General features: G+C 31.5%; 1 protein-coding gene across 1 annotated transcript in view; it reads left to right on the forward strand.

The window, feature by feature from the left end:
• The window catches only part of LOC132713945 (phosphatidylinositol phosphatase PTPRQ-like), a 36,773-nt gene that overhangs the window by 17,711 nt on the left and 4,575 nt on the right, over positions 1-14,487 (forward strand). The window contains exons 6-15 of the mRNA XM_060696647.1: positions 558-758; positions 922-1,017; positions 4,840-5,027; positions 8,247-8,442; positions 11,020-11,172; positions 11,818-11,949; positions 12,414-12,547; positions 12,730-12,828; positions 13,097-13,166; positions 13,709-13,885. Of these exons, the coding sequence (XP_060552630.1) occupies positions 558-758; positions 922-1,017; positions 4,840-5,027; positions 8,247-8,442; positions 11,020-11,172; positions 11,818-11,949; positions 12,414-12,547; positions 12,730-12,828; positions 13,097-13,166; positions 13,709-13,885 (1,446 nt within the window). The remainder of the gene's footprint in view (positions 1-557; positions 759-921; positions 1,018-4,839; positions 5,028-8,246; positions 8,443-11,019; positions 11,173-11,817; positions 11,950-12,413; positions 12,548-12,729; positions 12,829-13,096; positions 13,167-13,708; positions 13,886-14,487) is intronic.

A 14,487-nucleotide genomic window follows, 5' to 3' on the forward strand; every position in this document is an offset into this window, starting at 1 on the left:
GATACCTTATCAATATATTTAACTGTTCTTTTGTTGTTGTTTTTTGTGTGTGTGGGTTTTCATTCGGATTAAGCTCAATAAAAGTAATTTCAATGCCGTAAAATACATTACAAAACGTGACATATCAGTGTTTCTTAGTTGTTTCATATGTGTGTAGATAATTCTGAAAGCGCTTGACCATTTTCATTATAACATACTTAAAATAAAGAAAAAATAAGTCTAAAAATAAGTGACGTCTAAAAAAATGTCAAAAGAAGTGATCGAACCTCGGACGTCTCATACATTAGGTTACCACTTAACCGACTTTGCTATTGCGGATGTTACGAGAACCTACATTAATCTAGTGGGAGTTTTCCAAACGTTAGCTATATACTGCATATATATTCTCGTAAAATAAACGGACAAAACCGAAGTAGGATCGAATATTTAAATGTGTGCTATAATGTATTCATAATTGACAGGTCAATAAAATCAGACTGTAATAGTAAGTCATAACAAGTGAACTAATGTTTAATAAATAAAAGATATTTTCAATTTTTCTGTTTGTTAAATTACAGTTCCACAGGCACCACGTAATGGTGTTTGTAAATCTCCTACAGACGCTTCTATCACACTTGATTGGGATGCACCTTCTCTACCTAATGGTGATGTAAGAAGATATCATATTGATGTTATTAATACTGCTAGTTACAAAGTGCTGTTCCGTGATAAAACTACTGGAACTGAAACACAAAAAGTGGTTGGAAATCTACAACCAGGTAACTATGACATTATCAACATACTGTCATGCATGATATAATGTTAACGTTTTTATGTTTATAGTTATTACTATGATTTATGATATTTTGCTTTTCATTTATTGTAATTCATAATATAACATTTTACTCTACCAAATATGTTATCGATTATTGCTTCTTTTAGGAACCAACTATATATTTCGGTTATATGCAGAAAATGAAGGATATAATTCAACAACTTATGCTCAGGTGTCATCAGCTTGCAAAACTAGAGCTAAGAGTAAGTATACACAGTGAATATTTAATTTTTGTTTGAAATAATAATAAACTTCTGTTTACTGATCTATGTTCACCACATACCCGTGAATTGCTTTAAATGACTAAAAATTTAATGTTATTTTTGACTTCAAAAGCTGTTGTTAATTGGTACTGTATGTGTATTTAAATTCGCGGAAGCAAATTTTCGCGGAAAGGTCCACTTTGGGGGTCTATACAAATATTCGCGCTATTTTGAATTCGCGGAGGTGACTGCCAAAAATCATAAATTCGCGTAGTTTAGTTAGTTTAACTAAACTACGCGAATTTGTGATTTTTGGCAGTCACCTCCGCGAATTCAAAATAGCGCGAATATTTTTATAGACCCCCAAAGTGGACCTTTCCGCGGAAATCGCGTAGACCACTCAGGTTAAAAATAGGAAAATTACTGTAATCATCGTGGGAGTTCACAGTTATTTTCAATACCAGGTGTCAAAAAATACTCTATTGTACAGAAAAAAGTCATTGTCTAGCGGACAGATTATAGAAAACAAAAGAATGCCCGTTAACGTGCATAATTTTTCACAGTTTGCGTCATAAACGTCTTGACTTCTGATCAGAGCATGTTTTAGTTTTTCTGAACAAACAATTAAAAAACACAAATATAAACGATTTTAAATGATCAATAACTTGGAAAACAAAACACAATTACACAGTAAAGATTTAAATATAAAGTGTGAAAGCACATCACATACTGAAATACATTGTTCTATAGAAGCGCCAAAATATGACTATTAAGAAATTATTGGTGTAGAAATGTTCGCGCTAAACATGAATTCGCGGATCGAATGTCACCGCAAAGATCGCGAAAATTTGAAGCCCGCGAATATTTCTACACATACAGTAATTAAAATGCATTGTATGTTGTAACTTTGAACAAATGATCTCGAGTGCAATTTCAAAAACGGCGGCGAAATGACAAGGTCACTTAAATAGGTTAAAATTTGTAAATGTACTTTATTTCCGTATCTGGATCATAAGATTCATTAAAAGATCGTGATATTTCTTGGTGTAAATGTTTATATACCTAAAGTTCAAAGGTCATGAACTTTCAAAGAATTCAGTTGTTTGAAATTGAGTCTATTTTATGTCTAGTCAATAACTGTCATTTCTTTATGGATTTTTGAAATAAGTTATTTGAATATATTATTTGTTCACGATAAAGAAACACACACATATTCTTCAGGTATAATCTTCAGGGATATTTGTCACATTTAGTGACAAGTTTATGGAGCATCTCTTTAACAAGCATAAAAATAAACACATACATGCATAGTGTAAACCTTCCCTAAAAGTATTTAAATTGTAACAATGAAATAATTTTGTAAATGTTTCAAGTCTTTTTACAACACCATGTTTTATGCAGTAAAAAAATGATAACTTTAACAACGAAATATCGTGGCACTATTTATAGCATACCTCCATTGTTTGTCACTACGAAAGTTAAATGCACTGCGTGTTAAACATTGGCACACCATATGTTTGCGATATGTAAAACATATGTGTTTCATATGTTTTGAAAAACATGCGTCTGAGAAAATATGTTTTTCGTATGTAAACTAACATATGTTAAACCAGGTTCATATGGAAAATATGTGTCAACAAACATATGTTAAACCCATGGTTATCACATGTTGTTCATATAAATAAGATGTCAAATGATAAATGTATATGAACTTCCATGTGTTTTTCATATGACAAAACTGATCATATAATTTGCAAGCTTTGCCCCAATTAGATTTTTTTAGTGATTGTAATAAACGTGCTTTGAAGATTCTTGCTTGATGCATCTACATCACAGTCAAAATGCACAAAAGTTTAAAAATATGTCTGGCAATAGTTTTTCATGTGTGAAATAACACGTGTTCAACCAAGGACCTCATGGAACATATATGTTACCATGCATATGTTGAACTCACAGTTGTTAGATATTTTTCGTATGAATAAGTTCTCATATGTAAAATATGTGTGAACCTACGTGTGTTTTTGTTTCATGTTATCGCGTCGCTTTCAATTGCACTTATATAAAAGTGTTGTTTATATAATTTTATATAAACGGCTGCTGTCAATCATTGAAGGAACCTCACTTTATTCTCTGAAAAAGGAAGTTATCTGTATTTCAAATTCTTAATAAAAATTCCTGACGGTTTGAGTTATAGATTTGGGTTATATTTACAAACAACCGTTTATATAGGGTCATATAAGCTGTCAAAATGTGTATAACTAGATCATAAATTTTTCAAGTTTTTTTATCTTAAAGCAGTATATTCTTCTTATACTATGGTCGGATAACTAGTTGCAAAAGTTAAACAACGTGCATGAAATTATGTCATGGATTCAATACTTTTAAATCAAATTATCGATCAGCTTCATTGAACTTTGAACGGGGATACTGTAAATAAAATGAAAAGATGTTATAATTGTTAAAAACTGTTATAATAATTGCAAAATGGATATATAATGAATTAGCAACAAATGCCGTAATTAATTATTTTTGGCCGTTGAGAAAATATTGAGATATTGGCCATGTTTTATCTATCAATCAATGTTAAAAGGTATTTAAATTTTAAACAAATGCTACATTAATTATCTTCCCATATGAAATTAATCTAAGTATTGCAAGCATTACCTTAAATGAAAAAAATAAATGGTAAGAATATTTTATTCATAAAGGATATTTTGAATGTAAAATTTTATACAATTCAAATCTCTTTTTTTAAAACTTACCCTTGCAAAGAAGAATAGTAATACCAGGGACTTTTGCATATTGTATACATTTAAAGATTAAAAAGTACGAAATTGATAGAGCACCAGCTTTTATATTTTCACTGGTGGCTATGCAAGTCATGAAATCAAAGCACAGAAGGCACTGAATTTGTTTGGGTCTCAGAATGTCAGAAAGGTGAAGGTTGTGAGATTATAAATTAATTTGTTTTTGTATAGTGCCGCCAATGCTTTCCAGCGTTTAAATTGTAGTAAATTGGCTATACAACTAATTGAAACACTGATATTCAATTCAATGTTTATTTGACTTAAACAATGTGAAAAAAAATGAGTTGCCTTAACTGGGATTTGAACTCCAGACCTCGCGCAAACCACTAACTGTTGTTTAACACAGATGTAAATAATCATGGACCTTACTATAAGCGTGTATATCTATAAAGAATAAAACCATATAAGAAATCTTCGACCATTCGGGAACTATTTTGCTTGAAAATTAATGCTCTTGTCATTTGACCATCTTTACGAATCGATCTCCCCTGAACTTTTCGGCGTTAGTGTACATATAAAGGGAAGTAACCGCTTCGAAAAAGCGGACTACTTTCGGCATTTGCAATTAACAGCATCAGAGTCTGAAATTTCGCTACCATTATTTGTTTAGTCTGACGACCCAAACAAATAAAAATTACATCGCGTATGCACTATATGAAATATATATGTATTTGATCGTAAAGAATTCTATAAATAAATACAAAAAAGTGCTCATACATTGGCATGGCATCAACTACGGATATTATCAGTCACATAACTTCTCAATTTTTAAAGGCATTTCTAAAGGAATCTAGGCCAGATGTTTAAATAACCACTTTTACCGTGATATATGGTAGTTTTCTTAACAATAAATGTACAAATTGTGTAGTCTACCAAAGTTGTCAACATGTACCTTAAGTTGAGTATTGTGCACTGATCATATATCATGTTTAAGAAACATATAAAACAAATGTAACGTTACAATATTTGACAGAACACTACCTTTCTTTATATTAATTTACTTTAATCCCTGCACTGACTGAAGCACCAACAAAGCTTGCAGTGAATGGAGTGACAAGTCGTGGTTTTGATATTTCTTGGGAGAAACCCGAAAATACATACAGTGATGAAAACTATGGATACGTTCTACAGATTAAAGATGAGACCAGTTCATGCTGGAAAGAAGTTATTTATAGTTGCTCAGATTGTAGTGGTAGTTTAAAAGTAAGTATTTGAATATATATATTTTCAATAATTATAACTACTTGGCCCTGCTTGGGTTATGTGTCTGCTTCCAAAAAGTTATTGTTTATATCAAAATGAATTGCCTTCAGTTTTGGACCAAAGAACCCTTCGACAAGACATTGAAGCTGACTAGATTGAGCTAGATCGTCAATCATAAATTGCCTTTATCTATAAGGTCAGATATTTCAATTTCTTTGAATTATGCAACAACTGGCTATATTCAAGGGGAGCGGTGGCCTAGTGGTTAAGGTGTCTGCCTCTCAACCCAGAGATCATGGGTTCGAGCCCTACTCGGGTCACGACCATGTTTCTTCATATGACACCAGTACTGGTTGGTTCCAGGAAGCGGACTCGAAAGTGATTAATATAAGTTGCAAGAACTTCTTTCGCAACCGAGATTAAATAAATATGTTCAAACCAACTGGCTATATAACATTGTTATATATTGATTACTTGGAATGTCGATGTAAGTTTTATGAATTTAACGTGGACAAAACGGCACTAAAGCCAGAACCAAAATGTGTTAAATTTTGACCTTGACCTTAAAATAACCTAGACCACAAAGGTCAAGATATTGATTATGCACCGATGGTATTCATACTTGGACAACAAAGCACGTGTTTCAAAAATGATAAAACTGACATGTTGAAGTATTCAGTTATGGCCAAAAATGACCTACACCATAAAATTCAAATTATTGATTTTTCCTTGACATGAATTAACTTTTTTTAGATTTGATTCGTATTCGTACAATGCAACACTTCTTGCCGCATCTACATGTTGAAATATTCAAATTTGACCTTGCCCTTTAACTGAACTTGACCCTTATAATTTAAGTTGTTTGATTTTACTCTAATTGCCATACCTTTGTAAAAATAGGATAAAAATATTAACTCATCATTTTTTTCTTCATTGGTTCATTTCAAAGTGAAGACAATGAATGTACATAAAATAAATATTTGTTTGTTTGATTGGGTTTCACGTCACACCGACACAGTATACGTCATTTGGCGACATTCCAGCTTTACTTTAATCAATACCAAATTAGACATGTGCCTTTAGCCATTTAGTTCCGATTAGACCCTTCAACATAGTTCGAGAGGCGATGTGATTTACAAACTTCGTAAGATTTTGGGTCATGGTAATTTTTCTGCTGTTTTTACTAAAATCATTAAACGTTTTATTAAAAGAGGTTATGACCCTACTATTTTAAGACATACTGCATGTTTGGTGTTCAACCCTTTTACAGTTGGTCACTACGCTTTCCTCTTTTGATTGCATCTGACGGACCAAGTGGAAGACTCTATGATGGATAGTTCGTAAAGCCCTTTGGGACTGAAATGTCTTAATGTTCGTCTTCTGCCTTGCTTTGTCGGGCCCTTGTAGGTGATTTTCTTGTTGCTCTGTCTTCCTTTAGGACATTGAGTACTTTTGTTATGGTCATTGGGTTTACTTTTATATGTTTCTACATGATCATTTTAGTGTTTTACTTATTTAACCTTTTGTAACCATGACAACTGTTAGAATTTCACTTGACAGGGATTCATTTTATTTACACTGTCTCGTTTATAGGAACATGGTGGGGCTAAGAGCGAGGTTTGGTGCACCATTAACCGGTTTAAACTCCCCAGCCGACATTATTATGCTGCTGACCGTTCCAAGGCGGCGCCCCACTGTGTTCCTCAGATGTATGTCTATGTTGTTTCATACTGTTTTGGTGACACTTTTGCTTGTGTCCCTTGTTGTTTTCTCGTCTACGGTAAGTATATTTCCTATTGCCTCTGGTTTCTATTTCTTTGATTAACCCCCCCCCCCTTCTCCCGGTCTCCTGTCCCCTTCCCCTTTGTGGGCCTATTATTATTTTCTTTGTATTCCTAATCAGTTACAAATTATTTATCGTTTAATGATTAACCTGTCCGTGCTCTGTCTTTGCCCTGTCCTGTTTTTGTTTGGGGTCCGCCTGGGCTCCTTGCCATTGGTACTTGTTGCTGGGTCATATGGGGGTTGCGTTCATTGAACGCCGCCTTTCCTTGTTGATCTTGTTTTTCATATTTTATGGTCCGCGATCAGTTATGCAGTATGTAGAAAAGGCAATAATCGTTTTATCGCTATTTCTATGCATTTACTGGCTGGAATTAAATAAAAAAATATTGGATCAGTATCAAGCGAGATGCGCATATCATTGCCTTGTTCCGGTCAGGCCCTTCAAGACAGTTTTATGGCCCTTTATTAGTGCAGTATGCATATAGAGCAATATTGCTATTCCTCTGCAACAAGACGTTATGGGAACCATCCATACAAAAAGGAAATGTGCATGTCATGATTAAAATATAAATAAAGCCTTATGTATCAAGTTGTTGCATTTGTAATAATCACTACTCAGCGGGGGACATAACTCGTTAAAATTATAATCACTTATCACTAAAATTGTTTTAACATAGTTGTACCCTAGTCAAGACTGGTTATGCTGTCTTAAAGCCTAAAATTTCCACCGAGATTTTTTTTAACTTTTCTGTGTTAGCCAGACTCCTTATTCACGAAGAGTCACGCGTTCTGTCCATATAGTAGCAAAAGTTGATTATTTCCAAAATTTATCATCAAATTTTGTCAGAAAATTATATCAATAAAAGATCCTTTGAAGAAATATGACTTCGCATTTAAAGATATATGTTTTCCATGTAGGCAAAAATAAATAAAATAGATATGTCCCTCCTTAAAAAGGATAATCATTATGATATATAATTAATATGGATTGACAGATTTATCATTTATAAGGCTTCCATATTGTAATAGGACTTTTTCACAGATGCAACACACAATAACTTGGAGAAATTCTGTTAATAATAAGTTAACACGCAAATGAAAGTATGTGTTAAAGGCATCAAAATTGAATCTTGATTAGAAGTTATAGTTAATATTTACTATTTGTGTCAATCTTTGGTTCTTTATCTTTAATGTGCTAGAAGGGGAAAAACATAGTGCAGTATCATATGTTTGTTATTAGTTGCTGACAAAAATATAATGTCAACAATTTACATATTTGGCCACAAGGAAAATCCAAAATGATAATATTTATGTATTTACAAAAGTTCACCACCTCAATTCATGTTTCTTTGTCTGTTTCATAAAGATTTTAGGCATCTTCAACGATAGTCATAATTCTTGCTTAGTCTGTAATGTTTCCATATTTTTTTTCAGCTTTCATATTTAACTAATTTGTGTGATCCTACTAAAAGAGATCCAGTTATTGATAAAACAAAACAAGAATTAGCTAGTAAGTTGACATATACTGCCGTTCTTCACCCAGACATTGTCTACACTGTGTCTGTTACTGCCATAAATTATGCTGGAAGAGGACATCTTGCAACTTATACACAACGAACAAATGAAGAAGGTAATTTGTCTATAAGCCAATACAGTTTTTATTTATTTATTTTATGTTTTTGGTATTGCAATGTTTGTTTAACATATCTGTTATATATCAATATCTAGTAGTCTGAACTTTCTATAAGTATCAACCGTTTTGTAACATTAGCAATAGTATGTGCCTATTGTTAGTCCCCTACCGGTTTACCGGAGGGGACTTTATGTTTACCCTCCGTCCGTTTGTCGGTCCGCACTCACAGGAGAGTAATTATGTGGCTAGAGGGTCAATAGGTAACTGTTCTTTCTCTTTGATGTCATTCATTCCGTAATGCTTTTATGTGGCTATTTTCTTTTGTGTGGCTAAAATGAACAATAGAGAGAACAATAGAGTAGCCACATAATTACTAGTACTGTCCTGTGAGAACGTTCGTCATTCCGTCCGTCCGCACTCACAGGAGAGTGATTATGTGGCTGGAGGGACAATAGGTAACTGTTCTTTCTCTTTGATGTCATTCATTCCGTAATGCTTTTATGTGGCTATTTTCTTTTGAGTGGCTAAAAAGAACAATAGAGAGAACAATAGAGTAGCCACATAATTACTCTCCTGTTAGAACGTCCGTCTGTCCGTCCGTCAGTCCGTCCGTCCACAAAACTGGATCCCGCGATAACGCAAATAGTACTGAAAATATTTTTATGATAACTTGATAGATGGATAGATGGCGGTATGGAGATTATGCACGTCGTTTTCTTTTCTTCCTATGTTGAAAATTCTGGATGCTATGGCAACAAATAGACTGAAAATATGGCAAATTTTACACATAACCTGGATCCAGTGATATCGCAAAAATTACTGAAAATATTTTTATGAAACTTGATAGATGGATAGATGGCAGTATGGAGATTATGCACGTCTTTTTCTTATCTTCCTATGTTGAAAATTCTGGTTGCTATGGCAACAAATAGACTGAAAATATGGCAAATTTTCGCATAACCTGAATCCAGTGATATCGCAAAAATTACTGAAAATATTTTTATGAAACTTAAAATACGGGTAGATGGCAGAATGGAGATTATGCACATCATTTTCATTTCTTCCTATGTTACTATTGCAATAGATAGACTGAATTTCAAGATTTTTTATTCTCGTTTTTACGTTTTTTCACTATAAGTTCTTTTTTTCTCAAGGTATTTTCTTCAAACTTTAAATATAAGTTTCTAGTCATCAACCAAATCATATGTGACAAGGTTTACAAAATTTATCAGAATTTCCTGCCTTGAACTTAATATTGTCATGAAAAAATATTGTGTTTTTTTAACAACTTCTTTTTTCTAAATGTATCTACTTCAAACTTCATATATATGATTCTTATTATCACTCAACATCTGTGAGAAAGTTCAATACTCTAGTAAGACTATTTCCAGAATTATGCCCCTTTTGAACTTTTCGAGAAATTGGTAATTTTTACTCCAACTGCTTCAATCATTATAGGATTTTCTTCAAACTCCTACATCATAATTATATGGCAAGGTTTATAAATATAGCATCCGTATTTCCAGAATTATTTTTCCTTAAACTTTGATTTGTTCTCATTCGTTCTTTTAACTTTCTTTTACTTCAAATTCAAAATAAACATTCATTATCAATTCCCTTATTACTAATTGTTCTTTGTTACATTTACATCATGTATGACGTCTTGCATCTTTATTTCAAGAGTTATCTGCCTTTTAAGAATTTTGCTTCTAAAAAGGTTATATTTTGATAACAGGTATGTGTAAAAAATAACTTTAGAGTGTCCTTCAGTCTGTCTGTCTGTACATAAAAACTGTTTCCTGTGATCACTTTTAAAGAACTTTTTCAACAAATTTACTTAGAATAAAAACATAAGTGAATGGCCAATGGCCCTTCAGAATGTTGCTGGGGTTCTTACCGGTAGGGGACTTATTGATTGCTTGCAATACTATGATAATTGCTTGTTTACTTAACTTTATCCCCGTAATTATTTTATGATAATAAAGCTTTTCATTGTTCGCAGTGGAGTGATTTCTATTGGAATTATGATTTAAACATTATGATTCGTATAATCAATTCTATATTAGCATTTATATATTTTAATTGATTTAAATTTGTAGCTTGACTATTCGAGTGACTCAGCTTTATTTATGTACATTTAAAGCAAAAAGGTTCAGAAATCTGTATTTCTTAGCTTTTGTGGCAAATATATGTCTCAAGATGTTTGGGTTAGGCAGCTTGGTGTCCTCTCAGGGTATACACAACTCAGCTGTTAAGAATCAAATTTAGGAAAGGTCCATGGCTCTACCCTACAGCTTGTTTGTGCCGATGCAATGTGCCGATTAAATCTTTTTCTGAGGAGAAATTTACTTTAAAAGCAAAGCCAGAAATCAAGCACAGTATGGCCATTTTTAAAACCAAATTTTGTCATTGGATAATACTAAAAATAGATGTGTGGAAATGTTTGTTGCTATACATTATGTTAGCATAATGATAAAGACCGGTGGGAATGACTCACTATACAAATAATCATTGAGGTTCCTTAGTTGAATATACCAGAAGAAGGGCTGAAAAGCTTTGAAATTATTTTTTCAGCTCCACAAAAACCATATCAAGTATCTGTAACTGACATTAAATCAACAAATTTTACGGTTAATTGGGAAATTGGTTCACCAAGACCAGGCATCACAACTTACACAATAAAGATGATGACTGACATTGCTCAATCTAAAGAATTCAATGTTGTTGGTAAGTAAAGTGTAATAACCGTTCAATCGTACAGACATTTTATTTTATTTTTGCATATTAGTCAAATAAAGGTCATTTCTATGTTTCAGTTTTAGCATATAATGGTCACTTCAACATTTCAGTTTTAGCCTAAATGGTCATTTCTACATTTCAGTTTTAGTCAAATATTATCATTTTTGTAATTCAATTTAAGTAAAAAAGTAGTAATTTAACATATTTTGAAATGTTGTTTGCAAATAAAATGTGTCAGCATTATCATCGTATTTGTCATGGTGGTATTATAAGTGTTTAAGACTCTTTATGCACCAAAGAGAAGATTTTTTGTGGAAATTTCACAATTCATTATAATATCTTCTATGTCAGATTTTATATGTGTTATATGGATGAAATTGCTTTTCCTTTGAATATGTCTTGTACGTGTCTTTTGTAAATGTACTAAAATGTATGTATAGTGCATAAGATCAAGTTGATGGATTTAAAATTTTAATATGCGATTATTTAAAAAAAATGTGTTTTTTTCTGATTGTTATTCTGATCTAGTGATAATTCAACTTTCTGTAGCACAACAGTATAATATTGAGTGTAATTGAATTATTCCTTTGTTTTCAAAAGCATAATATGACATATTTAAATATTTTCGTTTAGGCTATGAGAACAGAAATTACCTGGCAACAGGTCTTGAGGAGTTTTGGAATTACAATGTAACAGTTACTGCATCCACGTCTATTGGTTCAGTGACATCTGATGTGTCAGACAATTATCGTACATTACCTGCAGGTAGTACATTTAAGGTTTCAAATAAAAAGAAGTATTTACCCACCAATAAGCTTAATCAAGTGTCAAACACATTCCCCCTGAAGGCATAAGACTATTTTTACAAAATAATAAAATTGAAATAAGTAAGAAAAATATTGAAATTGAACTATTTATTTATTTCATAACAATTTTAATGTTGAATTATGAAATTGATTTTCAAAGTCATTTAAACGTAGACAAACAAATTCTACAACATCGTTGTGGGACCATTATAGCTCAGCGTTAAATATTTACAAAATTCTGAGATTGCAAAACGTCCTAGTCACCTTAAACTGAGATATATGAGAAATAACAGGCTATATACAGGCAAATAAAAATGGATATTTTAATCGTCTTTCAACAGTATGTAAAATCTATACTTAGTCTAGTAGATATGTAAATGTATGATAATTAATACATGTAATATATACTTATATATGTTTAAGCTCCCGGGAAGGTGTCAAGTTTTAGTGTTCAAGATGGTCAGGGGCAGAAGCTCAAACTTTCATGGAAAGCACCACATATTCTTGAAAGAAACAGTATAATAAAGAAATACAGATTCATACACAATGCTATCGGAGTGAGTATAAAAAGCAATTTTGATTGCTGACATGACAGTGTGAAAGTTACAGTTTCATTGCTTAACCAGTAAGTACATTTTTCTTTTGTAAACTATCCAGTTATTAAGGTAAATTATTAATTTGCTTAACTTCTGGCATATTTAATAAACTAATTGGTTGGTATCTTATCCTTGCTTTTTAGGACCTGCAGTCGCAACAGACACTCAACCAGAACGGAGATGAAAATTATGAATTTTCTATATCTCTCGACGTTGTCCCAGAAACTTTTTATTATTTTGAGGTAATCATATTCCTTTGATTTAATTTAACGACTTTTAAAATAATGTTTTTTTCATCGTCTGCGTGCAAATGTCTTTAAGTTATGCATCCCTTAAGGTATATGATAAAATTGTCGGAGAAGCACTTTTATTTTACACTTATTTGCAATTACGTATATATCAAATATTTGCTGTCACATATGTGTTCTAAATGCTGACAAACATTGAGAGAAAAAAATAGATAAGTATTTTTTATCATCTAAAATGAAAGTTTCAATCTTTAAATTTTAGGTATTTGCAATAAACGAGCAAGATATGAATGGTGAAAAAACAATCACTATTAAGCAAGCACACGCAAAAGGTTTGTCCGTTTTCCTTATTTATTGAAACGAAATATAATCTTGCGAACTTAAGTTTCTAGTACTGGCTTTCTAAATAAATGCAAATATGTCAGCATTAAAATGTTAACCAAATAATTGATTTATTGGTAATTATATTAACTTTTATGTTAATTGAAGGTGTAAAAAGTGTATCATAAAACGTTTCGTGAATAACTTTAATAAATACATACACTTTATAAATAGATAAATAATAAATAAATAAAAAAACATAAATAAGTAAATAAATGTCTAGATAAATAATAAATAAGTAAGTTAATAAATAAAGGTCAAAGTTCCTTTTGCAGTCAGAAAGTATCAAAATGGATTTGATTGTTATATTCATCAATGTTAATAAATGTTTCCACATAAACTAAATTGACACTTTTTGTGTCACTAAAATTAACGTCCTCCTGATGATATTGTAAAACCGGTAGAGGTATTCCTAAATTACAAAAAATAAGCATAAGTATGTTATTTTAATTTTTACTGTTTCATCAATATTATACGTTTATACTTTTGTCAGTTCCTGTCAATATTGAAGAAACGTTAGGAGTCGATGTTATTCCATTGCGACTTCTGAAAGATATTGAAAGAACTCAATTTACCGTTACTTTATTGAAAGAGTTCTTCGAGGAGTCTACAAACGGTGAAATAAAAGCAACTGGAATAATAGCTTGTGTGAAAGACTGTAATTTAGAAGGTATATCATGTCTTGCTTTGATTTTTTGCTCTTAGTATAAGCATTTTCTTTATTTATAATAAGAAAACGAGGATAAAGAAAGCGTATATGGCATTTTTGATTTAAAAAAATCTTGACTTGTTAGTTTTGAAAGGTAATACAAGAAAAGTCAATTTGGAGAAATGAAAAAGTAGATGGTATAGTGAGGCAAAGACAAATCAATCGGACAAGCTTTGGCATGTTTCCAAAATTATCAATTTCTTTATAATTGTGAGATAATTTATGTTTAGAAGAGAAATTAAGGTTAATATCATGTTTTGTTTATTTAAATGATGTATAAAATGATTTATTATATACTTATAAATGAAATATTGAGAAATATTGATGAAATAAAATGCCTATTTTCATTTTCCGTATTTTCACTGCAAAAATTTATTTTTCACTGCAGTGAAACATATTTTCCGTATTTTCACTGGTGTCTTGCCAGACTACTTTCTTTTAAATTCTGCCAGTACACAAAATTTAAGAGAAAGTCTTTCAAATTTTAATGTCAAAATAGAGAAAAATGTATATAATAAACAGAAAATTCAAGTTTTTTCCATAAATACATGATTTATTTTCAT

The sequence above is a fragment of the Ruditapes philippinarum genome, unplaced genomic scaffold, assembly GCF_026571515.1.
Source record: "Ruditapes philippinarum isolate M1 unplaced genomic scaffold, ASM2657151v2 ctg4973_1_1_1_1, whole genome shotgun sequence".
Lineage (NCBI taxonomy): Eukaryota > Metazoa > Mollusca > Bivalvia > Venerida > Veneridae > Ruditapes > Ruditapes philippinarum.